Here is a 27,677-nt window from a genome sequence, read left to right on the forward strand (position 1 = left end):
TAAATCAAAACATGGTTACATACTTCATTATGAAACGAATGTTATTTCATACAAATGAAATTTAACTCGTCTCTGCCGGTCTCACTGATATAGGTATCTCATCATCTTTGTTTTATCCTTCATAGGCCTCTACTCAGAGTAAGGAAGGAAAATAAGCTGCTAACTACATTTCTTTATTTGTTAGACTGCGATATTTCGCCCCGACCCCATTAACTGTCAAAACCGAAACATATAGGTACAGGAGTATGCTCATTAATTAGTAAACAATTCTGATACAACTTACACTGTAGCAAATTATGAAAAATACAAGATTGAGATGAATGAAATGAGTCTATTTAGCTAATCATCGGTGGTGATGTGCATAATAAATTGTAAGATAAATTACAGTCTTTGTCCCTGAAATAGTGTTGACCTTCGGCCGTCAGCGCTAGACAGTTTTCTGTGGAGTTGCCATCGGGTTCCAAAGTGAATCCTTCTTTGTCACTGTTTCCCCAAAACGGTGCTTCTGGAAAGTGATCAAAAAGCAGATTAGGATAGAGCAGATCGCGCCTCTTCTCATTATCTCTCCTGAAATATAGTTATATTTTGACCGAACTTGTTATGTACATCTGGTTGCAGGATGCCAAGGAAAATTAGAACAGGATTTTCAGGAAACTACCTTGTGCACCTGATCTCAGTGTATGAGATCTCGAATACCATCCGGGCTTAGATCTGTTGTTCATTTGCAAAATAGATTCTGACGCGATGAGGGGTTGGCTAGGACCAAGCGCAAAGATGACGCTGCGATCCAGATCCAAGACCGATCAAATGAATAAATATTGAGAATGAACGGACCTTAAGTAGTGAACTTATGTCGGCGGAACTGACGTATGTTCTCTAGTAACTAAAGGCCCGTTTATTCTCGTTATTTTTGTTGGGACTGGTGGTGGGTTATGCTCGCTCCTTTCTCCTTCCCTCTAGCGAATGCTCGCACCAATATCATAAGATGAAGCTCTGCTTTCATTTTTGGAGTTATTGGAGATCGCAGACCAGGAGCAAGGCAAACGGCGAGTGCGATCAGAATCTATGGAGTCATTCATCTCAAACTTACTTATTTCTATTATATTCCCCTCGGTGTCCTCCCACACGCCCTCGTGACCATTGTCTGATGCTGCTATCCAGAAGCTGCTGCCATCAATTCCTGAAAACATGAGAACGTGAAGGAATGCAGAGTCGATAGTTCTTCGAGTGAAGTGCGTCGTCCCATTCCAAGGTGGCGTCGGGCTATATTTTGCCGAGACTCTTATTTTGTTGTCTCTTTCTAACAGAAGGATTTAGGCGAGTAGTATTGGGGAGTTTATAAAATCTGGTTTCATTGCAAAGTACCGTGAAATTTATTAAAGGGAAGGCCTTTAATAGTATCCAAATCAAAATATAGCTCCGTAACGGTTTTATAAACTGAATAACAAACAACAATATTGACGGTCATAAATTTCATATTGACATCCCACATTTTACTCATAACATATTGGCAATATTAGGAATTAAATTTTATTTTGACTCAATGTTAGCCATCTTACTACGTTGCCTGGCAGGGTTCATTACCGAACAGTCAAAGCTGAAATTGGGGTATAAAATTTCAAGTACTTCATAGATGATGGTATTTCTGTAACTGTACGGAAATGACGCACACTCCTTAAGTGACAAACCAACGTTTTAAAATTGTCGTTCTTCAGTGTAGCAATTCCCGTGGGATGGGGGGGGGGGGTAGTGCCTGGGGGGGATAGTGCCGCCAGTGCACCTCATGCGGTTTCTTTGCAACGTGCCTGCGGCTCCTAGCTGTAACCCCTTTCGTTCCTTTTAATGTTCCTCCATTCATATTCTCCTTCTGCCATCTTATTTTCCACCCTCTCCTAACAATTGATTCATGGTGCAACTGCTTTGAGGTTTTCCTCTTGTTACGCCTCTCAAACCTTTTACCGTTAATTTCCGTTCCAGCATTAAATGACCTCATAGGTCCCAGTGCTTGGCTTTTGACCTAAATCCTATATTCAGTTCAATTCAGTGTAACACTAATAGTTGTGTAGAATATGCATAACGATTTACGAGTACATGCACAAGATATCTACCGCAATATCTAGTTACTTCAGTGAGACTAAGACGTTTTTGCTGTTCTGGAAATTAAACTTGCTATTTCCAACTGATGCGTTTTCCACACCGTCTAGACTCATGAGTACAACAGAATGCAAAGAAATACAGAAGCAGCAAACCTCAGTCATATACAGACTCGAGCATCTACTAAGCAATTCAACTTTTAAGAATATAACTCCAACGCGGAAATCCCATTTGAATAGTTGAAGACTACATTGATATAAAGAAGGCTGATAGATGTTTCATAAAGCAGGAGGGGTCATAGGGACAATGCTAAGAGGGGGCGTGTAGCCAAGTGGTAAAAAAGAAAATAAAATCTGTAAGCGCAAGGTCACCCCACTACTTACCTTCCGCGTGTAAGTATAGATAAATAGTTCGTAGCAGCTCGATGTCTGTGGGTAAGAAAAGCGATGATTCGGGAGCGAAGAGGACGCACGTCTCCGTAGCTGTAGTCCAAGAGGCACTAAACCAAGTAATGAATGCTATACAGTTGCCGGAGAAATCAACAAAAAATGGGGGGCAACTGATGCTCCCAGACTCTAGGTCCTTTACCATTTCTGTTGGATATAAAATTGACATTTAAAAATTTACTTTGAAAAATACGCGCGTGAGTCCACGTTTCACACAAAAATTATATTATATATATATATATATATATATATAGATATATATATATATATATATATATATATATATATATATTATATATATATCTATATATATATATATAAATTTATGCCATTATCCATATTTTAGCATGCTTCCTGTAGCACTTTTTTCTATTTTAGAACCGAATGAAAAAATTAGTCTGTAAATTTCTCTTAAGTTCGAGATTCATTAGCAAAGTATATCTTAATCTCGTACGTACAGTAGTTTAGTTTTCAAGAAAGTCAGTTCGTAAGGTTTTAAGAAAATTTTATTGATTTGTATTTCAGTTGAAACATGTTAATGATGATTTTCTCAGAGATTTTACATAACTTCTTGTTCAAGATATTTCCAGACTGCCCGAGTCGGTCAGAACATTTCTAGACCTACCATCCTTGTGTAAAGTAAATATAGATAAATAGTTCGAAGTAGCCTAGTGGTATCGCAAAGAATAGGTTTGAATGTTCAAATGAGGCTGAAGACACCATATGTGTGTATGTTTGTGGTTAAGGCACGAGATAGACAGATGAACAGCAGAGAGAGAGAGAGAGCAGACCAATAGAGCGCAGTCTACCTCACATCCCCCTTTGCCGTCTTATATAGAAAGAAAAACCCACAGCTTCGTTCAGAGGAATTGATTTTAGTGAAACCTGAGAAGGAAGCTGTTCCAAGACAGAGAAGTGTGTTAGCCAAATCTACGCCAGGCCACATGCAGTAAAAATTGAAAGCACGTCTCGCCGAGTACAGTGGATTCATTTCACAGTTTAATCTCTTAGTAAGTGCTTTAATCCCACTATGCCACTCCCACCATGAACTACTATAAATTTGTATACACATTTTATCATATATTGCAACAATTTGGTGACCTTGTCAGGGTTAGTTGATGAATGTAATCTGGTGTGATTCTTTTCTTTGTGTTTGTATACAAAGTGAGCAACAGGAAAGTGAAAATGGAGACAAGAACTTCAAAAGCTTGTCGAATTGGCCCTTGAAACGGGACTGGAGGGAAAAGAAGTGAGGGATTAGGTAATTGAACAGCAACATTTAGTCTGTGCAAACTGGCAGAGAGAAAGAGAAGCACTGAAAGGAGATGCTTAAAAGCATCGGGTACATGGACATCCGCCAACAACACCTAAGGGCCAAAGTAGGCCTAAATAGAAGCCCAATTTGTCCATATCTGATGAGAAACAGAAGACATGGGCACCCATTGAAAGATATAAGAGATTTATAGAGAGCCAAGGCTAGCCTAGGGATGAGTGGGCTGTTTTTGCAATCCTACTAGTAACAGGTAAGGTTTGTAAGTTTTCTGTAATACATCTTTTGTTGAAGCCCTGCGGTATGATAAACTGAAAAGAACATTAGTAAAGAGATATGAGATGACAAAAGAGGGGTGGGGCTATAGAAAAAGTTCTGAGACTAGGCCATGACAGGATGAGACTGCATTCTGTAGGAGGACTACAGATATTTCAGCAGAGGGGAGAAATTGATGAATGTAGCAAGGAGTTTGCTGATTTTGCTGATTTACTCACCAGGAACAGTGTTAGGCATATTCCATTGAGATGGCATTCTTCTTCCAAGAAAAATGGTGAGATGGTGAATCTCCTGGAGAGGTACTTAGAGGCTCAGAGTGTAAGATTAGTGGAATGATGAAAATCAGTGACAGACAGAAGCAGATGTACAAAACGTAAAGTTAGTTGCTGTGTGTTTCCTAATACCCAGAGACTGTGTAACCTTTAGGATTAAGGCCAAGCAGAAGAAGCCTGAGCTTTGTATGCCATCAACCCAAACATCTAAACGAGAATTGTGTGCTTGTAAAGCGTAAGGACCAGAAAAAGTTCAAACTAAAGGCAATCAGTGCTACACTAGTATAAGAACCGAGGGAGGTGATCACCATCTTGGTTTGTGAGGATTTCAAAGTAGGCCAGCTGGATGGCTGTTGAAAATGTTAGGCTGAAACTGGCAGATGTAGCCAAATTACCACTAATTCCTCAGTGAAGAGTATGAACAGAACACAAAGAGAGGGTATCTGTACAGAGATATGGTAGTAGGTACAAGTGCAATTGTGCATAATTATGTGGTATGAGTACCAAATGGCTGCAAAGGAATTGGTTTGTGCACTAAATGATAGGAGTATCTGTAGGTATCCAGTTGCAAAGTTTTATGTGAACACTACATATTAGGAGGGAGAGTTACATACTGTGTGCACAAATAACTTTATTTACAACCAAATTCTCGTAAGTATTCTAGGCATGAACAGCCTTGAGAAATTGGTCAGAGCTGAAGGTGAGATGGTTGAGAAAGCTGTAGGGACAGACAACTAAAGTGAAGAGCCAGAAGAAAATAATGCAGGGAAAGATTTGCAGAAGGTTGTGATTAGAGGCCAAGTCCAGCAGGAGAAATGAAGTAACAGGTCCCTGGTTGTAGCTTCCAGCATCCCAAAAGTAGGAGCATAATATCTGAAAGAAGCCTAGCAATGGGGTCCTAGCCTAGCCAAACAGTTATCGAGAGCCAAGACTGATGCAGAATACAGGGCAAAGGGGGAAGGACTTTAAGGTTAAGGTTATGAATGAAATAGTATATTGCGTTTTTTAAGGCAATGTGACTAGAGAAGCGCTAGGGATATATCATACCCAAGTGATGAAGCTGGCCTCTTAGCCCATTGTCACTGGTCATCTTGGAGCTAAGAAGTCTGTCAACCACATAACCAGCACTTTTAACTAGACAGGAGTGGTTGTAGACAACACCAGGTTTTGCATAATGGAAGAGACATTCAAGAGGCTAGCAGTAGACCCAACTGGACCTACGTATATCGCCAGTGTTAGAGAAGGGTAACAGTTGCATCTTCGTGGTGGTAAACTTTGCTACAAGGTATCCATAGGCAGTAACACTTCGTAGAATAGAAACCTAGTTAGTAGTGGAGGCATTGCGCAAAGTTTTTAGCAGTGTAGGATTTCCCAAGGAAATAGATGATCAGCAACAGTTGTACCCAGTTTACATGTTCTTCCAAAGTGATGAAGGTGAGCTGTCTGGAGCACCTAGTAGCTGTTTATGACTTCATATAATCTGAGATCCAATGTGTAATGTGAAAGGATCAATAGTGCGCTAAAATCTGCAATGAAGATGTGCCAGGAGAGACCAAGGTATTCGGAGTGGTATTTGCCAGTGTTCCTGTTTGCATATTGAGAGGTGGTGCGTTGAACACTGGATTTTCATCGTTAGGCCTCCTGCATGGGATAACTGCTAGAGGACCAATGTTGATTCTCCAGGAATTATGGACTGAAGACTGTGAAGTACCTTCTAGAGTATACTGGAGCCGAGGAATTACTGGGAAGACACCAGTTTATTAGCAAGAAAGAATTTGTATGCAACATAGGTATGCCAGAGGCTTTACTATAGGAAGATGACCAGAGACTGTCGGTTCAAGGTGGGACTGAAAGTGTAGGTGTTACTACAAACAGAGGCAAATGAGCTGATATTGCAGTGGAGAACATCTTGTGAAGACAAAGTGGTGGTTAATCAATGGACTACAAGCACCAGCAGCTGTTGGAGGAGAATGATGCTTGAATACGTCTGTCATCTAAGAATATATCAACGAGGACCAAGTAATTCTGGATGTGGGCTGGGTGGAACTTAGACTGCAGAACGAAGATGTCAAGTAGCTGAAGGACCAGGTATTGTCATTGCTAGAGGAATGCAAAGACGTCTTGACCAAGAATCCAGAAAGGACTTTTTTCAAAGAAATCTGTCTATATTTATATTACAGTATACTCATATCTACTTGACAAAATACATACACAGACATTTTTCCCTTTACTGAAGTTTACACCAATCCTTTCATTTACTTTGTCCTCCCATTTGATCAACAACTGTTTGATTATTATAAGAAGACAGGAAATTATCCTACCTTGATCTTCAGGCTGGTTAAACGCAAGAGGCTCATGCTCACAAAGGGGCGAGTATTTCTCCTCGCAGGACACGTCGTTCATCAAGAAACCGGAGTCTGAGGTGATGCTCACACAGCTGAGGGTGGAGTCGTTCTTTGGGCTGGCTTTGGTTTCAGTGGCGTACCAGAAGGGCGTTCCCATTGGGACAGGCTCTTCGTTTGTGAAGTTCCAAGATGTTCCATCGAAAGCTCCATCAATCCAGAAGTTCACATGGGCGAGTTCTGCAAGATTCAATCCCGAAAATAAATCATTGCTAACTCAAACTGGGAAAATGTATATAATAATAATTAATAAATAATAATATAATAATGAATAATAATAATAATAATAATAATAATTATATGATTATTAAAATAGTATTATTATTATTATTATTATTATTATTATTATTATTATTAATTAATATAATTAATTAATTAATAATTATTATTTTAGATAGTTTCGTCCACGTAAAATGTTAATTATTCTTCATTTCTTTGTATTCTCAAGGCACTAAAGAAACTGTAAAGAAGCTTCAGAGAAAATATCCTCACTCATCGAAAAGGTATGATGATCATAACACGTCATCAATAGTTGTGGCTTAGACATAATTACGAAAAGTTACTATCTTATGATAAAATTTACTTTTTCCACTGCTTTCCTTTAAAAGCTAACATGGTGGAGTTAGTTCAGAAACAAGAATAACACAGGACAAGGAATAGACTTGAATGACTGATTATATATAGTATCGGAATATTAATGAATAATTGGTCATCAGCTTGCAAAATTTTTGTCTCTGGTAACCGTGACATTTGTAACTTAGAAGACAAAGCAAGTATATGCTGACGACGAAGCCTCGCGTCGAAGATAGTTGTAATGTAGAACTATTTTCAACGCGAAGTTTTGTCGTCAGTATTCTTTTAGGCTTTTAGCCATAGGCATGTGATGGCCAACATCCCCCAGTCACTGAAAGTACATATACAATTATTTGTCCAGAAAGGCTAGTCCCTTTCCTTCATTTGGATAATAATGTCCTGGAGTTGGCAATCGAAGCACTTGGAAAAGTCTAAGAGTGGGTAGTACGACAAGTAAACAGTAAAAAGTATGATGCACAACCAAACACAGACATACCTCTTCGTTCAATTTCTTCCATGATATGTTGGAGCTGAGTTGCAGTTTTGATAGCCGCCAATTCACCCCCAAGGGAATGGCACAACTGCTTGCTTGCGGCGCGGATATCTTGCACTAAAAAGATGAAAGAAAGACACGTGTTCCCTACTGGCGTGAACATATTGGGACAGAGCGTCTCGTTCTGAACGGGATCATTTCTCGCATTTTTCTCCAGAATTTGCGCGTTCGTTCCTTCATTTGACGAGGGTAGAGAATCCGTTGCCACCACTGTTGATACAAGATTATGATCTCTTAGCAATTATTGTCTAGTGAAAGTATACTCTTATGACAAATGGCTATTACCAGTACCCCTGTCAAGTAGCTTTTTACAGATAGTGTTATACTCTATATTTTTAAATATTGGTTAATATAGTCATGTCCTTTTAAGCAGTTCTGTACGGTGTAGTTCAAGACAAAAATTCATCATCAGGAAGCTTCTTACACTATCACCGATTTTGCTTAATATGATATCTGCAACCCAGGTCTCAGTAAGAAGTGTTATATAGAATTATCTTTAAGGTATCTTTAATCGCAGTGACCCAGTCCGCCTTGAGAAGCAACATGTCATGTTGTCTGAAATTGGAGCTTACTTTCTGTCTCCTACAAAAAGCTTCATACAACAGATTTATCTCCACTACCATCCATGTCCTGCCCCGGTTCATATCCCTTAGACATTGCTGTAATGCTCAAGACTGAAATTATTGTCACTGATTGTTCAGAGAGACATAACACTTGTAACAGGTTGTTCCAAGATAAACGAAGCTGTTTCAATTTTGTTCGTTTATACATTCGATATAAGGTCATTCTTCTGCAACTTCTTCAGTATATATGTGCAAAAATTTTCCCATTTAAGATTAAAACAATTACAGAATTGCATTTGGCAATAAATCAATGGATATAATATTTATATAATATATATATAATATATATATATATATGAATAAATTATATATATATAATAATATTTAGTTTATATATTATATTTGTATGTATGACTTATTACTAGAAATGAATATTGGGTGGGGTAAGACATCACCACCACCTAAGGACACCAAAGGTGTTCGGGGGTTGGAAAGGCGTCACGGAAACCGGTCTGGTTCTGCTCTTAGACTCAGTAACTAAATAAACTCGACAGGCTTACCATACCTCTTTTTTGGTATACATATGACTTACTGTCAGAAAAAGAATACTGTGGGTGTAAAAACATCACTGGCACCACAGAGGGTGGGTATGGGAAGGGGGGGACATGTAAAAATAAACAGAAAACGACAGATATTAGTGTCTAATCCATAGTTTTCGAGGTGACTGAGATGACTATTTAAAAAAAAAGTTCAGCCCTAATATGAATGGGGCTGAGAAGGGATGAAATGTAAAATGTCAAAAATGCTGGGCAATTTAATTAAAGCAAATATCTTAACAGGAAAGGGAGACAGTGAGGAGAGGAGGGGAGAGAGAGTGGAGGGGATGTTGGGGAGGAGAAAGAGGCGAAGGGTGAGGGCGAGTTGGAAAGAGACAGAGTGAGTGAGAGTGAGTTCACTGGTTGTCTTTCAAGAGTTTTCCCGGGCAGCACCGGATTTGGTCAGCTAGTATGTAAATATTCTATATATATATATATATATATATCATATATATATATAATATATATATATATATATATGTATATATATATAAAAGTATCATTTTATTGTCATTTTATTTAAGTTTTCATTAAGAAAATTATTACGCATTCTGGTTTCCTTAATTGACGACGAGCGAGAGAAAAGAGTTGGTTGTCCAAGAGACAGCAGCTTTTCGTTCTGAATTTGTGACAACGACCCTTTGTGTTGATTCATCTGTCTACATTGCACCTGGCACTCAGGTTGCTTACAAAAAGTTTCTAAAGTGTAAAACTAGAAAGGATTGCCCTGTACTTACCAGCAATCGACAGGAGGAGATGCAGCAACTGATGACCCATTGTTGTTTTGCCTTTGGCTTCTGCTCTTCTGCCGAGATGGGAAAGGTGGCCAGTTTTATGAACTGGAATTAAATATGGATTTATGTATATAATTTGTTTAATATTCCGCAGAGAAACATGAAGAAAATTCGCAGATTTAGTAATGTGGACAGCCGCTATAGAAAGTACAGTAGAACTCGAGGGTACCGATGCACTTTTTCTTGCTAATATTCTCTGTTACATGAATACATTTACCTGTACATACACGTATTTATGTTTATATATATATATATATATATATATATATATATATATATATATATATATATATATATATATATATATATCATATATATAATATATATATATATATATATATATATATATATATATATATATATATATATATATATATATATATATATATATATATATATATATATATTGTGTAGATGTATGTATACGTAAATGTATTCAACATAAACATATAAAAGCAATCAAGCGTGCTTGGGTACCCTTAAGATGTGAGTGTTTATATGTGTCCTCGTGCGTGTATACCCACTTTTCTTTATGGACAAGCACAGATGGTTTCTCACCCATTTATGCCCAAAGTATTCATGCATGAATGACATCATGTGGAAAGTCGCCATAAGCTTTTATAAATCAATAAAGAAGACGTAAAGGCAAACGTACCTTCAAGAGTTAACAACAGCAATACAAGAGTTTGAGAAACGTCTCCTATTTTATAGGTTTTTTCAAAGACACTCTCAAAAAATTGTGCTGATTGCAAAAAATTTAAAATATATATGTTAAGTTGTGGGCTTTATTTTTTTTCTTTCGCTGGGTGCCAGAGGATGATGTAGTGTTATTTTGAATTATTTGACGTGGCTCTGTTTATAAGAGATAAGCTCAGTGCCGATGAGTCCTTAAGCTGCAATTATAATATGTAATAATATCTAAACGGTGTTTGATATCTCGTGTGACGTATTGCAACAAACGTACGGATTTCGGCAAGACATTGGAAAGATAAGGTGATTCCTCAAGTATTGATTTTCACAGAATTGCATATGTTGGAATACACGCTTATCCTCCACCTGGGTGGGGGGTTAAGTCTTTGGTGAAAGAAAGACAAAAAATTGGAAATGCATGCCAACGATATATCTAAAATCAGATAATATTCAGTCATTTATTTCATAACATGATTTTAGGAGGACTCCTACTGTGTTTTTAGAAGACAAAAAATTTCATTATTTTGTTTGTCTTCAGATGGGACAAGGTGTTGGTATAAGAAATATTCGTCGATTCGATACGAAAATTTTGAAGCTGATTTTAAGGCCTGGATTCAAGTCGAGGAGAATCGGTCTTCGAGGAGAAAAACTTGTGAGAAGACAGAGAGGAGAGGAGGGGAGGGGAGGACTGAACAGATTCCCTTAAGGGAGCAGTATAGGTCGTAGGAGCAAATAAAATTGCATCAGTAATGAGAGTGAAGGCAATGCAAAAGTTGTCGTTATCAAAACGCGGTTAGGTAGGAAAAGAGACTGATGATCTGAAAGCCAAAGGGAGAGAGTTCGAGAGGGAAACATTTGTGGCCGAAGAAAAGTAAAATAATCAATTTATTAAGGAACTAGAGAGAATTGCAGTAGTAAGAGAGGTCAAGTTAACCGACATTTCTGTGAGCCACAGAAGTGTATAAGTTACCGAAGAAGGAAAAGCAAATAGATACTTCAGTTATACATATTAGCATACATAGGCTGAAGGCCTATACAGCGTAAGCTTATAAATGAAACGTTTGTCCCATAGCCCCGCCAAATATCATGATGAATTGTTATGACGAATATAGCATTTTCATTCCTAGTTCATATTTATATGTTTTTTGCGGAATACTCTTATCATTTAGCACCATCTATCGTGATTATCGTTAAACCTTCAGTTGTTAATGTTTATGTTTTCGAATCTTATTGTTTTAGTTTATTATCGCCTTGTTCTAGCTTAGTATCGTCTACTGTGATTATCGTTAAACCCTAGGTTGTTAATGATTATGTTTGCACGTCTTATTGTTCTAGTTAATATCGTCTATTTTGTTTATCGTTGAACCCTCGTTCGTTAATATTTATGTTCGCGAATGTCATTGTTCTAGCTTATCGTAATTGGTCCTTGCTGCTTGCGGTCGTTTTGATGGCCTTCAACAGCATAGGAGGTGCCGGCAACATCGGTTACCAAAAGTGACCTGAACTGGAGAGAGAGAGGCAATTGTAGCATCAGATGTAGCGAAAGAGAAAAAGCTACCATATTGGTCTTAACTCTTAAAACTTTCAATATATTTCTTGGAAATAAAATTATTGGTGAATCTGTCTTCCTGTGTAAATGATTTATTGCCTTCCATAGATAAACCACTATCTATCGCCGCACCTTCCACTTGTCTTCTTATGCCAATATCTTTACCTCTAAAATTGACTTCAGATTCTGCCCAATTTATGCGGCAATCGAGCTTAATTAAGACTGCGACATACTAACACTGTTTTCCGCATTGCAACTCACTGGTCAGTTGTGTTTTGAGAGCTTTGAAAATTTGCGCCCTCGACTTCATTGACGGAGAACTTAAACACATCGAAGATGTTTTCAAGAACTGTTCTCTGAACATTTTATTAAGTACGCTTTTAAAAAGCCATAAGAATACTCTACATAGATTCCTCAAAAGAACACGACAAAAGAAAATGACGGATTGTCTTGCACTCCCTTTTAATCCCCACTTAAACAGAATAAGTAAAACTAAACAAAAATCATGGCGATAAAATATAGTTTATAATTAGAATAACAACATTAAAAGACTTCTTATACACAACAATAGTACACAGAATCACAATAAACATGTTTGTGTTTATGAAATTCCCTGTTCAGGATATGACTGAATATTTTGGGGAAAGTGGTAGAGGGAGGCCCACGAGAAAGAATTCGGGGAACACAGAAGAGCAGACCAGTTGCATGAGGAAAACAGTGTGTTGGTTTGTCGCAGTCTCAAGCTCGATTGGCGCTTAAATTGGGCACAATCTGAAGTCAATTTTAGAAGTCGATATTGATTGGCAGAAGAAGACTCTACTCTATTTTTTTCCATCTGTCCATCCGCCTGTGGTGTTTTCGCATGGTAACACTGCGTCCCGGGCTTTAAATAGTGACGCTATGTGTAAGTTTTAGGTAAATAAAAATATCTGGATGTACATTTGCAACTGAAAAATGTTTTAATAATTTACTGTATGCGAATTACACCGTTAATATTCGAAATAGGATATTATTTAAAGCCTGGGACTTAGTGTTACCATGCGCAAACACCACAGGCGGACGGACAGATGGAATAAAACAGAGTATAGCGGAAGGTGCGGTGATGGATATTGGTTTATGTATGGAAAGCAATAAATCTTTTACACAGGAAATAAATTCACGAATAATCCTATTTCCAAGAAATATATTAAAGGTTTTCATGATAAAGGTCATTTATGATTGTTTTGTCTCTTTGGCTACATCTGATGCTGCAGTTGCCTCTCTTTCTCCCGTTCTGGTAAATCGGTTACTTCCGATAACCGATGCTGCTGGCGCCTTCTCCTATGCTCTTGAAGAAGACCATCACAACGACTGCATTCAACAAGGACCAATTAGACGTTCCAGACGACTGGCACCCGGGTCTTTCATCAGAAAACGACGGCATTGCCTGACCTATGCTTGACGACCGGCTCCTTAGTTCATAAACAAGTCGTTTATTTTGTTTCCTTTTATGTTTACTTGGTTGGATTCTACATCAACGAGTCAGATTGAAAAGGGGAACCGAACAGATGACCAGAAGCTATCGTTAAAGTTTTATCTTTGAATATATTATGTACAGTTACATAACAGTGGATTTGTTTCTCAAAAGTTTATGTTTGCAGATCTTGTTGCTATAGCTTAGTGTCGTCTTTTGAGATTATCGTTAAGCCCTTGGTTGTTAACGTCTGCGAATCTTATTGTTCTAGCTTAGTAATGTCTGTTGGGATTATCGTTTAACCCCTGGGTGTTAACGTCTGCAAATCTTATTGTTTTAGCTTAGTATTGTCAGTTGGGATTATCGTTAAAGCCCTGGGTGATAACATCTGCGAATCTTATTGTTCTAGCTTAGTATTGTCAGTTGGGATTATCATTAAAGCCCTGGGTGTTAACATCTGCGAATCTTATTGTTTTAGCTTAGTACCCCTGGGTGTTAACATCTGCGAATCTTATTGTTCTAGCTTAGTATTGTCAGTTGGGATTATCGTTAAAGCCCTGGGTGTTAACATCTGCGAATCTTATTGTTCTAGCTTAGTATTGTCAGTTGGGATTATCATTAAAGCCCTGGATGTTAACATCTGCAAATCTTATTGTTCTAGCTTAGTATTGTCAGTTAGGATTATCGTTAAAGCCCTGGATGTGTTAACATCTGCGAATCTTATTGTTCTAGCTTAGTATTGTCAGTTGGGATTATCGTTAAAGCCCTGGGTGTTAACATCTGCGAATCTTATTGTTCTAGCTTAGTATTGTCAGTTGGGATTATCGTTAAAGCCCTGGGTGTTAACATCTGCGAATCTTATTGTTCTAGCTTAGTATTGTCAGTTGGGATTATCATTAAAGCCCTGGGTGTTAACATCTGTGAATCTTATTATTCTTAGCTTAATATTGTATGTTGCGGAATTATTCGTTAAAGCCCTGGTTTGGGATGTTAACATCTGCGAATCTTATTGTTCTATCATAAAGCTTGTATTGTTCAGTTGGTGATTATCGTTAAAAGCCATGGTTTTAACATCTGCAAATCTTATTGTCTAGCTTAGTATTGTCAGTTGGTATTTCAATTAAAGCCCTGGGTGTTAAAATCCTTGCCGAATCTTCTTGTTCCTTAGGGTTAGTTAATTGTCCAGTGGGATACGTTAAAGCCCTGGGGTGTTAACATCTCCGAATCTTATTGTTCTAGGTTAGTATTGTCAGTTGGGATATCGTTTAACCCCCTGGGTGTTAACCATTGCAAACTCGGGTATTGTTTAGCTTAGTTAAAGGTCCCAGTTGGATTATTCGGTTAAAAACCCTGGGTGTTAACAACTGCAAATCTTATTGTTCTAGCTTAGTATTGTCAGTTGGGATTATCGTTAAAGCCCTGGGTGTTAACATCTGCGAATCTTATTGTTCTAGCTTAGTATTGTCAGTTGGGGTTATCGTTTAACCCCTGGGTGTTAACATCTGCGAATCTTATTGTTCTAGCTTAGTATTGTCAGTTGGGATTATCGTTAAAGCCCTGGGTGTTAACATCTGCGAATCTTATTGTTCTAGCTTAGTATTGTCAGTTGGGATTATCGTTTAACCCCTGGGTGTTAACATCTGCGAATCGTATTGTTCTAGCTTAGTATTGTCAGTTGGGATTATCGTTAAAGCCCTGGGTGTTAACATCTGCGAATCTTATTATTTTAGCTTAGTATTGTCAGTTAGGATTATCGTTAGTATTGTCAGTTGGGATTATCATTTAACCCCTGGGTGTTAACATCTGCGAATCTTATTGTTCTAGCTTAGTATTGTCAGTTTGGATTATCGTTTAACCCTTGGGTGTTAACATCTGCGAATGTTATTGTTTTAGCTTAGTATCGTCAGTTTGCATTATCGTTTAACCCCTGGGTGTTAACATCTGCGAATTTTATTATTTTAGCTTAGTATTGTCTGTTGGGATTATCGTTAAAGCCCTGGGTGTTAACATCTGCGAATCTTATTGTTCTAGCTTAGTATTGTCCGTTGGGATTATCGTTAAAGCCCTGGGTGTTAACATCTGCAAATCTTATTGTTCTATCATAGTATTGTCAGTTGGGATTATCGTTAAAGCCCTGGGTGTTAACATCTGCGAATCTTATTGTTCTATCATAGTATTGTCAGTTGGGGTTATTGTTAAAGCCCTGGGTGTTAACATCGGCGAATCTTATTGTTCTAGCTTAGTATTGTCAGTTGGGATTATCGTTAAAGCCCTGGGTGTTAACATGTGCGAATCTTATTGTTCTATCATAGTATTGTCAGTTGGGATTATCGTTAAAGCCCTGGGTGTTAACATCTGCGAATCTTATTGTTCCATCATAGTATTGTCAGTTGGGATTATCGTTAAAGCCCTGGGTGTTAACATCTGCGAATCTTATTGTTTTAGCTTAGTATTGTCAGTTGGGATTATCGTTAAAGCCCTGGGTGTTAACATGTGCGAATCTTATTGTTCTATCATAGTATTGTCAGTTGGGATTATCGTTATAGCCCTGGGTGTTATCATCTGTGAATCTTATTGTTCCATCATAGTATTGTCAGTTGGGATTATGTTAAAGCCCTGGGTGCTAACATCTGCGAATCTTATTGTTCTAGCTTAGTATTGTCATTTGGGATTATCGTTAAAGCCCTGGGTGTTAACATCTGCGAATCTTATTGTTCTATCATAGTATTGTCAGTTGGGATTATCGTTAAAACCCTGGGTGTTAACATGTGCGAATCTTATTGTTCTATCATAGTATTGTCAGTTGGGATTATCGTTAAAGCCCTGGGTGTTAACATCTGTGAATCTTATTGTTCTAGCTTAGTATTGTCAGTTGGTATTATCATTAAAGCCCTGGGTGTTAACATCTGCGAATCTTATTGTTTTAGCTTAGTATTGTCAGTTGGGATTATCGTTAAAGCCCTGGGTGTTAACATCTGCGAATCTTATTGTTCTAGCTTAGTATTGTCAGTTGTGATTATCATTAAAGCCCTGGGTGTTAACATCAGCAAATCTTATTGTTCTAGCTTAGTATTGTCAGTTGGGATTATCATTAAAGCCCTGGGTGTTAACATCTGCGAATCTTATTATTTTAGCTTAGTATTGTCCGTTGGGATTATCATTAAAGCCCTGGGTGTTAACATCTGTGAATCTTATTGTTCTATCATAGTATTGTCAGTTGGGATTATCGTTAAAGCCCTGGGTGTCAACATCTGCGAATATTATTGTTCTAGCATAGTATTGTCAGTTGGGACTATCATTAAAGCCCTGGGTGTTAACATCTGTGAATCTTATTGTTCTAGCTTAGTATTGTCAGTTGGGACTATCGTTAAAGCCCTGGGTGTTAACATCTGCGAATCTTATTATTTTAGCTTAGTATTGTCAGTTGAGATTATCATTAAAGCCCTGGGTGTTAACATATGCGAATCTTATTGTCCTAGCATAGTATTGTCAGTTGGGACTAGCGTTGAAGCCTTTGGTGTTAACATCTGCAAATCTTATTGTTTTAGCTTAGTATTGTCAGTTGGGATTATCGTTTAACCCCTGGGTGTTAACATCTGCAAATCTTATTGTTCTAGCATAGTATTGTCAGGTGGGACTATCGTTAAAGCTCTGGGTGTTAACATCTGTGAATCTTATTGTTCTAACATAGTATTGTCAGTTGGGATTATCATTAAAGCCCTGGGTGTTAACATCTGCGAATCTGATTGTTCTAGCATAGTATTGTCAGTTGGGACTATCGTTAAAGCCCTGGGTGTTAACATCTGCAAATCTTATTGTTTTAGCTTAGTATTGTCAGTTGGGATTATCGTTTAACCCCTGGGTGTTAACATCTGCAAATCTTATTGTTTTAGCTTAGTATTGTCAGTTGGGATTATCGTTAAAGCCCTGGGTGTTAACATCTGCGAATCTTATTGTTCTAGCTTAGTATTGTCAATTGGGATTATCATTAAAGCCCTGGGTGTTAACATCTGCGAATCTTATTGTTTTAGCTTAGTATTGTCAGTTGGGATTATCGTTTAACCCCTGGGTGTTAACATCTGCAAATCTTATTGTTCTAGCATAGTATTGTCAGGTGGGACTATCGTTAAAGCTCTGGGTGTTAACATCTGCGAATCTTATTGTTCTAGCTTAGTATTGTCAGTTGTGATTATCGTTTAACCCCTGGGTGTTAACATCTGCAAATCTTATTGTTTTAGCTTAGTATTGTCAGTTGGGATTATCGTTAAAGCCCTGGGTGTTAACATCTGCAAATCTTATTGTTCTAGCATAGTATTGTCAGGTGGGACTATCGTTAAAGCTGTGGGTGTTAACATCTGCGAATCTTATTGTTCTAGCTTAGTATTGTCAGTTGGGATTATCGTTAAAGCCCTGGGTGTTAACATCTGCAAATCTTATAGTTCTAGCATAGTATTTTCAGGTGGGACTATCGTTAAAGCTCTGGGTGTTAACATCTGCAAATCTTATTGTTCTAGCTTAGTATTGTCAGTTGGGATTATCGTTAAAGCCCTGGGTGTTAACATCTGCGAATCGTATTGTTCTAGCTTAGTATTGTCAGGTGGGACTATCGTTAAAGGCCTGGGTGTTAACATCTGCGAATCTTATTGTTCTAGCATAGTATTGTCAGTTGGGATTATCATTAAAGGCCTGGGTGTTAACATCAGCGAATCTTATTGTTTTAGCTTAGTATTGTCAGTTGGGATTATCGTTTAACCCCTGGGTGTTAACATCTGCAAATCTTATTGTTCTAGCATAGTATTGTCGGTGGGGACCTATCGTTTTAAAGCCCCCTGGGGTGTTAACTCTGCGAATCTTTATTGTTCAGCTTAGTATTGTCAGTTGTGATTATATTTAAGCCCGGGTGTTAAAATCTGCAAATTCTTATTGTTTTTAGCTTAGTATTGTCAGTTTGGGATACGTTAAAGCCCCTGGCTGTTAAACATCTGCAAATCTTATTGTTTAGCATAGTATTGTCGGTGGGATATCTTTAAAAGCTTCTCTGGGGTGGTAAAACATCGGCGAACCTTATTGTTCTAAGCTTAGTATTGTCAGTTGGGGATTATCGTTAAAGCCCTGGGTTTTAATATCTGGGAATCTTATTGTTCTAAGCATAGTAATTGTCAGGTGGGGACTATCCGTAAAGCCCTGGGTGTTACACTGCGAAATCTTATTTTCCAGGCTTAGTATTGTCAGTTGGGGGATTATCGTTTAAAAACCCGGGGTGTTAACATATGCAAAATCTTATTGTCTAGCTTAGTATTGTCAGGTGGGACTATCGTTAAAGCCTGGTTGATATTATCGAATCTTATTGTTCTAGCTTAGTATTGTCAGTTGGGATTATAGTTAAAGCCCTGGGGTAACATCTGCAAATTCTTATGTTCTAGCAATAGTATTGTCAGGTGGACTATCGTTTAAAGCTTGGGTGTTAACATCTGCGAATCTTCATGTTCTAGCTAGTATTGCAGTTTGGATTATAGTTTAACCCCTGGGTGTTAACATCTGGCAAAATCTTATTGTTCTAGCATAGTATTGTCAGGTGGGACTATCGTTAAAGCCCTGGGTGTTAATATTTGCGAATCGTATTGTTCTAGCTTGAGCAATTATCTGCAGCTGAATATAGTGAATATATAAAAAAAAAACAATGCCAGCCAAAAATATTCAACACTGCTCTCAAATAATTTCTTTTCTTTGGAATCCCCCATCCAGAAAACTACTGCCCAAATAGCCAACGTTTGTGACTGCAACTTACCAAATTGATCAGTTCAGTTTCTATTTCAGCTTTTTGTGCGCTGGTTTCGTCGCAAGAAATAGTTAGGAAGCTTCCCCTGAAATTTCACCAATTTTTTTTTAATACATCTGAGTACCGTATCAGCCCTGATGAACGACCTTTGTGTAGTAATCAATAGGATGGAAAAGTTATGTATTATATCACAGCCAGTGCCAGTCATTATAGAGGACTTTCCCTTATACGCGTTCTGGTCTGTGTTGCTTGTTGTTGTGCTGTACTTTGCAAGATTTTGCACTATAAAGTGTTTTTCTTTGTAATCCCTTATGGATTTTGCACTATAAAGTGTTTTTTCTTTGTAATCCCTTATGGATTTTGCACTATAAAGTGTTTTTTCTTTGTAATCCCTTATGGATTTTCCACTATAAAGTGTTTTTTTGTAATCCCTTATGGATTTTGCACTATAAAGTGTTTTTCTTTGTAATCCCTTATGGATTTTCCACTATAAAGTGTTTTTTTTTTAATCCCTTATGGATTTTGCTCTATAAAGTGTTTTTCTTTGTAATTCCTTAGGGATTTTGCACTATAAAGTATTTTTTCTTTGCAATCCCTTATGGATTTTGCACTATAAAGTGTTTTTTCTTTGTAATCCCTTTTGGATTTTGCGCTATAAAGTGTTTTTTCTTTGTAATCCCTTATGGATTTTGCACTAAAAGTGTTTTTTCTTTGTAATCCCTTATGGATTTTGCGCTTTAAAGTTTTTTTTCTTTGTAATCCCTTATGGATTTTGCGCCATAAAGTGTTTTTTCTTTGTAATCCCTTATGTATTTTGCGCTATAACATGTTTTTTCTTTGTAATCCCTTATGGATTTTGCGCTATAAAGTGTTTTTTCTTTGTATTCCCTTATGGATTTTGCGCTATAAAGTTTTTTTCTTTGTAATCCCTTATGGATTTTGCGCTATAAAGTGTTTTTTCTTTGTAATCCCTTATGGATTTTGCGCTATAAAGTTTTTTTTCTTTGTAATCCCTTATGGATTTTGCGCTATAAAAGTTTTTTCTTTGTAATCCCTTATGGATTTTGCGCTATAAAGTGTTTTTTCTTTGTAATCCCTTATGGATTTTGCGCTATAGTTTTTTTTCTTTGTAATCCCTTATGGATTTTGCACTATAAAGTGTTTTTTCTTTGTAATCCCTTATGGATTTTGCGCCATAAAATGTTTTTTCTTTGAAATCCCTTATGGATTTTGCATTATAAAGTGTTTTTCCTTTGTAATCCCTTATGGATTTTGCACTATAAAGTGTTTTTTCATTGTAATCCCTTATGCATTTTTTCCTTTTTCATTCTGTTTTTGGAACCGGGATATACAATACAGCAAAATATAGATAATAAATAAATAAATAAATAAAAACGAGAGAAGAAAATCTGTAAAAGTTCTTGAAACGCTCTAGGCGCATTATTTCTTGACAGTGGAGAGTATAATTCTTGGCCGAAGATCATTCTTTAATCAAATTTAAGATAGCCATGCAAACAGTTTCATAGTAAGCTGCATTTTGAGCAGAAAACAGTCTGAATCTTACATGAAGCACTTAGAGGATTCCAGTTCCTTCTCTGGGGCCAAATTTTGAAAACTGGAAGTCAGTCGTGTGATATTTTCCTTTAGAACTGACACAACGAGGCCACTTGAACAATATGTTCGTATAAAAACCTTCAATTTTTCTTTATGCGGAAATTTCCGTACGGGGATAGTGCCGTCAGTGCACCCTCATGTGGTGCACTGTAGGCATTACTTCAGGTTCTTTACAGCAAGCCTTCGGCCCCTAGCTGCCACCCCTTTCATTACTTTTACTGTACCTCCTTTTATTTTTTCTCTCTTCCCTCTTACTTTCCACCCTCTCCTAACAATTGCCTCATTGAGCAACTGCTTTGAGGTCTTCCTCCTGTTACACCTTTCAACCCTTTTACCGTTTTAGCGCTGAATGACCTCATAGGTCCCAGTGCTTGGCCCTTGACCTAGATACTATATTCAATCAATTTATATGGAAATCCCCCGAGACAAAAAAAAAGATGAATAAGGAAAGAAAATTATTGAATTAACCATTTGTCAGTTTTTCCCTTTATTAGAAAGACAACAATCATTGTTTTCATTCTCTTGGTTGCAGCCTACTCAGAAATCACATAACATACTCGCAGGCATATGTTGGCTTACAAAAATAATTATCTTTGAACTACGGATTTAGTTATACATATTTCACAAGGCTTAAATCTAAGGATAACAGCTTAGAGCGGTCTACTATTGCCCGATGGGCATCGCTACACACATGGGACTGTATTCCTCTGAACATTTTTTATCTCTGAAGTAGTATTTTCCCTCGGAAGTCAGCGCAACACAGTCCTCCTCTTCATCAACTTGACCGTCTGGTTCTAGTACGTGATCATCTGTATCGCTGAGTCCCCAGAATGGTGGGCCTGTGGGAGGAAAGTGAAGTAATAAGGGTTTTAGTTATCAACCCATAAATGTGTATAAACTAACTCACATGCAATATATACTATAAATAATATATATATATATATATATATATATATATATATATATATATATATATATATATATCTATATATATATATATATATATATATATATATATATATATATATATATATACACGGTGTTTTCTTTCAGCTATAGACCACTAGGGTCGCATTTGTACGGTGTTTGGTTCGAGCCCAGCCTACCGCTAGCAAGTTCACCCAGGTGTAAATGGGTACCAACGGCAACTGGCATCCTAGAAATATATGTGAGGCCAGCAACCTCATGCCTATTGGGTAGGCTCCAATTTTCTGGCTCCACCCCCTCGAAAGGAAAAATATAGATATGCGGTGAAAATGAATGCAGACAAATAGATAGAGATTCTACCCATTTGTGCACTTAGCATACGTCATCCACTCAGTGATAATGTAGACACTATTAAAAGGTTTGGTGCCTCATAAGCGATATATTCAGTAATACATGCCACGTATTCTTTGATAAACAAATATTCTTGTTGAATTCAGAGGCATGAGTTGAAAGTTTCGCAGAAATCAAGAGCTGCAGCCTGAAACGCGATCGATCCTTTTCTGAGACGATCGCTTAACCTTTTTTCTCATCATGAGTGTGGGTGGCAGTGATGCATCTTCATGACTTAAGCTTTCAAGAACAAAATAATGCCATAAATATGATCATTTTCGATTCCACTTACCTTGGGATATAGGGACTCCATCGTGCCATACCCATGAGACATTACTTTCTCTCATCCCTCCGATCCAGAAAGAGAAGTTGTTAATCCCTGCAACGAAGATACAAGAAAATGGAATGAGAGTCAAGAGAGAAGGCCCATGAAATTCTCATTTGTCTGGTATATCTGTTTTAAGTACTGATGTGATGCAGTAATCGCTATCCCTTCTAATGAAATTCCAATTTTGTTTTCAAAATTGTTATGTTCCTTTCTTAAAGGGTTTTTAGGTTAGTAAAGAGCTCAGATCATTATTATGGTTAATGTTACTGCAGTTTTATGTTACTGCGATTAATGTGATGATTTTTTAAAATAACATGGAAGCGGAAAGCTTCTTCAAGGTCTACTGTGAATAATATCTGAAATAGCACAGCCAAGGGAAGGTACATGAGGGTCGACTTAGTTCATCCATTTGTTCATTCATTCATTAGTTAATTTATTTACTAATAACAGCTAAAAATATCAGAAATAAACCGTGACACGGAAACCTGGTGCTGGAATGTAGCATTGGAAGAAAGACGTGAATATCTCAATCTTTGAATATTGATTAAGGGAAAAGTAACGCATAAGTAATTCGAATTTTCTAATGCCAGGTTCACAGCCAAATGCCACAAGTTGCGATACGGTACGTACGATCGCCCGTTGCTTTGTGGCCATGAAATACGATAAAATCACAAAACCAGCCGTAACTTATCACAAAAATGACGCCCCGCGTTATGGTGCTATGGCCTACCCACAATGCTCCACTTCAAGTTCAGTACTATAACTTAAAACAAAAATCACTCTCCAAAATATGGTAACATAACGTAGCACAAAAGTCCCACCAACGTCATTGCTAAACACAATAATTTTTAGATCTCTTGGTTAGATACTCTTTCGTTTACAGCGGCCTCACTTCTCTCTTTGATATGACACATTTCCATAATCATACCTTCCGCTTGCAAGTACTCGTAGAGCGACCTGAACCGTTCAGCGTCATTAATGGTAAACAAATCGCCGTGCAGACCTTGACAGATCTGACGCGCGTCACCCCAGGACACATTTGCCCAGGTAACAAAAGCTGTGCAGATGGAAGTGCCAGGGATGGTAACAAAGAATGGTGGGCAGGTGACATCGATGGAGTCGATTTCTGTCGCGAAATCTGCCGGAAGCATTAATGGATTAAAATCGGGCACTGTTATTTATAATATGTAGCATGCTATTGACATCAGTACTATTAGCGGGTGACATCTCTGTCTGTTTCTCTGGGAAAGACATACCTTCATCGGCATCTGTATTTTCGTCAGCCAATCCTTCACTTATGGGAGCAACTTCACATATCGGTGACAAACTAGTGTTGCTGCAATCAACATTCGTTATATAAAACCCTGAATCGGGCGTGATCGCAGCACAGTTCAGGCCTGTACCATTCTTGGGAAGACTGAATGTCTCGGAAGCTCCCCAAAAGGGCGTCTCCATAGGAAGGGGGGTTTTATCGCTGAAATTCCAGTTTCCGTGCGTGTCTCTGGATCCGTCTATCCAAAAGCCTCTGGTTGTATATCCTGGAAAAGGGAAACGGAAATTGCTTTTTCTCAGTGAGAAGAGAAAACATTGCGTTTTCACTAGAGTCACAGGCAAAAGGGCACAGTTGATGCTATCTTCGAATACCGGGGAGTACTATTTATATATATATATATATATATATATATATATATATATATATATATATATATATATATATATATTATACATTATATACATACATATATATACATTATGTACACTCACATATATATATATATATATATATATATATATATATATATATATATATATATATATATAAATTGTAGTAATACATTAGAGGTAAAGGTAAGAATATACTTGCAACCTGTTATCAAGAAAAAAGTCTATTTAGAAAAAGAATCCCAGACAAGGGGAAAAGTGGCGTAATTCGTCAGTTCGGTGGTTAAATCTTTAAAGTATGGGCTCGTGTCTGTATTATATATGGATCTACTATAATCTTTAACAATAAATGGGAAATGATGATGGTTTTTAAAAGGAAATTTGAATTACTGAGAATTTTTATGATTTATAGATTATACGCAATACCATTTTGTAACAAAGGTATATTTAACATCGTGCTTTAATTTTTGAAATTTTGTTCTTCTGTATTTATGATAAGATAAGTACCATGTAAATTGTAGAGAATTTTGTTATATTTTCATAATAAAATACATAAAAACGTATTTTCAGATTAATACGAAGAGCAGCAGTGAGGTACATTTTTCTCGGAATATTGCGAAAGTTTCTTTGAGGAAAGATAGAAATGTTTTTAGGCTGTGTGAATAAGAGCGAAATACGGCCTGCTGAGAAATCGGGAAAATATGCATTTATTACTAATGGTGCCAATACTTGTTTAGGAAAAGGGAAATGTGCATTTTTGGCAATGAAATTAAATGTTTAGCTTTTGTGGATGGTGAAGGTAAGTATAGGAATGATGAAGACTTAAGTTTATATAACGAAGAAATTTTGATTTTTAGAAATGGCATGAAAAAAAAATGCATTTTTCCCGAGAAATGGGGAACAAATCTTGCATAATTGGAAATGATGTGGAATAATTTCCTGTTCAAGAAAAATGCATATTAGGAAAAATAAGGAAAACTGGTATTTTTTGCACCTTAAAGAAACATTAAATTTTTCAAATTATAAAGAGAGACTTGACTACTATAGATAGTGCTAGGGAGAGAATATATCAATAAAAAAGAAAAAGGTGAATGTCTTGGAAGTGGTTAAAGAAGATTTGCAGTTTCATAAACGTTGAAACAAAATTTGGTTTTTATGAAAACTGTTGTTCGGGTTGGAACAAGAAGGGAAAATGTGATCATGGGAATTACCATTGAAAACCGGAATGAAAGGATCTTGCGAGGTGGCCCTCTGACAAATGTTATCCAACCCCCCCCACCTCATGGTCATTAGATACCTTCGTGGTCAGGGTGACGCGAGAGGGAATTAGTTAGATGTTGAAACTGTGGGATAAGGAATGAATCGCCCATGGAAAGTTGTTGTTTTCTGGTGGTAATGTTGCTTCGGGATCATCAAGGAAATCTGCCGGGATAAGTGAAGGAGAGTAGAAGTGTTTGCGAGAGAAGAAATGGGAAACATAACTAAGGTTATGGCGGTAAATGAAGGCCAATGACAAGTAGCATTATTTCCCCGTAGTAGGCTAAAGGCGTCAGCACACCTCATGCAGTGCAATGAGCTGCAGACATTACTGAAGGTTCTTTGGAGTGTCCCTTTGTTCTCTAGCTGCAACCCTTTGGCTGTACCTCCTTTCGTATTCTCTTCCCTCTTGCTTTCCACCCTCTCCTAACAATTGATTTATGGTGCAACTGCTTTGAGGTTTTCATCTTGTTACACCTTGTCAATCTTTTTACTCTATTTTCATTTCAGCGCTGATTGACCTCATAGGTCCCAGCGCTTGGCCTTTGCTTAAATCCTATATTCTATTCTATTTTACAAGTAGCGATGAGTGGAGGAGTGGGTGGTAGAATATGGATGCTGTTGAATCGCGTAGGAAGTTGTGAGTTGATACAAGGAATGAAAGAAAGTTAAAAAAAAAAAAAAAATGGACAGGAGGGGCGTCTGAGTAAATGTACAAGAAAGAAGGAATTTTGAACATGGTGGTCGAACTCCTTTGCTTAATCGATGCGAATTGAGTAGGACTCAAAGTCTTGGGAATGCAAAATTTACAGGGTCGTGATAATAAGGTTGTGTAAGAGTTAGAAATAAATCGGTGTATTTTGAGATGGTTTGGCCACGTGTAGAGAATGAAGGGTGATGCATCAGTGAAAAGACTGGGAGGAAGGGCAGGAGAAAAGGCCAAAAAGTGTCTAAGAGACTAAAAGGAAGGAGCACTGGAATGGAAGCCCTAAACATCCAAAAAGTGTCTGGGGTGAGGGTAGAAGTGGGTGGCTCATTGTTGCCTCGGAGATCAACGCGTTCAACAAATGGAATCTGCTTTTTTGTGCCGAAAAAGGCTGGAACCAAGAGGAGGACATCTTTTGGTACCTTTTACAAATAGTTTGTCGTTTAGTTCGTGACACAATAGTTTTCAACATTTATGACTATGCCCCATAGCGGGTTAGTGCCGCCAGTGCACCTCACATGTGCACTGTAGGCTTTACTGAAGGTTCTTTGCAACGTCCCTTCGGCCACTAGCTGCAACCGCTTTCATTCCTTTTACTGTACCTCCTTTCATATTCTTTCTTCTGTCTGACTTTCCAGCCTCTCCCAACAGTTGTTTCATAGTGCAACTGCGAAGTTTTCCTCCAGTTATACCTCTCAAACCTCTTTCACTCTCAATGTCCGTTTCAACTGAATAACCTCATAGGTCCCCGTGCTTGGTCTTTCGCCTAAATTTTTATATTCCATTTATATTCCACCCTTTTATTACTTTATTGTAAATTTTAGTTTCCATTTCTACAACATTATTTTAGATACAGTATTATACAGTGAACGACGCAATGAGCAAACTAGAAAGCCCTTTGAGTTGAAAATGAAATTGATTTTGGTCATATTTTTCGTAATAAAAGAAACCACTTTAGTTCTTGCGAGCCATTATCATTATACATCATCAGACAAGTTCTGGTGACTAACGAGGAATAAGTGAGTAATAAAAACTGTTCAGACAAGGTAAAGTATGATTAACACGCAATACAAAAAAAATACATTTCAACAAGGAAACTTACCTTTATTCCTTATATACACATATATTTTTCTCATAGCAGTAGCTTCTCGAATGGCTACGAGCTTTCCTTGAAACGAATCGCAGATCTGTTTAGCCCCGTTCCTGTCGGTCTGGAAGATAATGGCGAAATAGAGGCACTGGTCACCAACGACTTGGAATGCGCCTGGGCATGTGACTGCTCTCCCTCCCACCGCCAGCGGCGGATCCTCCTCCATTCCCTCTTCCGTCCACGAATCATCTGTTGGCTGTGGTAAAGCACTTGCTATAACCACTGTTTTGCGGAAAAGAAACCAGAATTTATTGTGATGGTAAGGCCGTTGACGCCCTCTCTCCTAATCTTAATGTATAATGGGAGGAAACAGAGTACGAACACTGGATAGAC

The 27,677-nt window shown here is 37.6% G+C and overlaps 2 protein-coding genes across 3 annotated transcripts in view; both read right to left on the bottom strand.

Annotated features, from left to right (window-relative positions):
- Positions 1–160: 160 nt before the first annotated feature.
- On the bottom strand, positions 161–10,466 carry LOC135219545 (uncharacterized). 2 transcript variants are annotated; one of them, XM_064256398.1, is made up of 7 exons: positions 10,364–10,466; positions 9,783–9,884; positions 7,830–8,096; positions 6,680–6,940; positions 2,478–2,687; positions 1,091–1,180; positions 161–505 (listed from the first exon to the last, which is right to left on the bottom strand). In XM_064256398.1, exons 1-7 carry the CDS (start codon positions 10,449–10,451, stop codon positions 336–338), a joined length of 1,188 nt encoding a protein of 395 aa, XP_064112468.1. In that variant the 5' UTR covers positions 10,452–10,466; the 3' UTR covers positions 161–335. The 2 variants fall into 2 exon arrangements, with proteins under 2 accessions (XP_064112468.1, XP_064112469.1); XM_064256399.1 differs by having other exon boundaries at positions 10,398–10,420.
- Positions 10,467–21,394: 10,928 nt separating this feature from the next.
- LOC135219548 (C-type mannose receptor 2-like) overlaps positions 21,395–27,677 on the bottom strand; it is a 10,709-nt gene continuing 4,426 nt past the window's right edge. The window contains exons 3-7 of the mRNA XM_064256402.1: positions 27,297–27,566; positions 23,826–24,107; positions 23,498–23,707; positions 22,534–22,620; positions 21,395–21,763 (exon numbers count right to left, since the gene is read on the bottom strand). Of these exons, the coding sequence (XP_064112472.1) occupies positions 21,588–21,763; positions 22,534–22,620; positions 23,498–23,707; positions 23,826–24,107; positions 27,297–27,566 (1,025 nt within the window). The 3' untranslated portion in view covers positions 21,395–21,587. The remainder of the gene's footprint in view (positions 21,764–22,533; positions 22,621–23,497; positions 23,708–23,825; positions 24,108–27,296; positions 27,567–27,677) is intronic.

This window comes from Macrobrachium nipponense, chromosome 1 (genome assembly GCF_015104395.2).
Source record: "Macrobrachium nipponense isolate FS-2020 chromosome 1, ASM1510439v2, whole genome shotgun sequence".
In the NCBI taxonomy this organism is placed as follows: Eukaryota; Metazoa; Arthropoda; class Malacostraca; order Decapoda; family Palaemonidae; genus Macrobrachium; species Macrobrachium nipponense.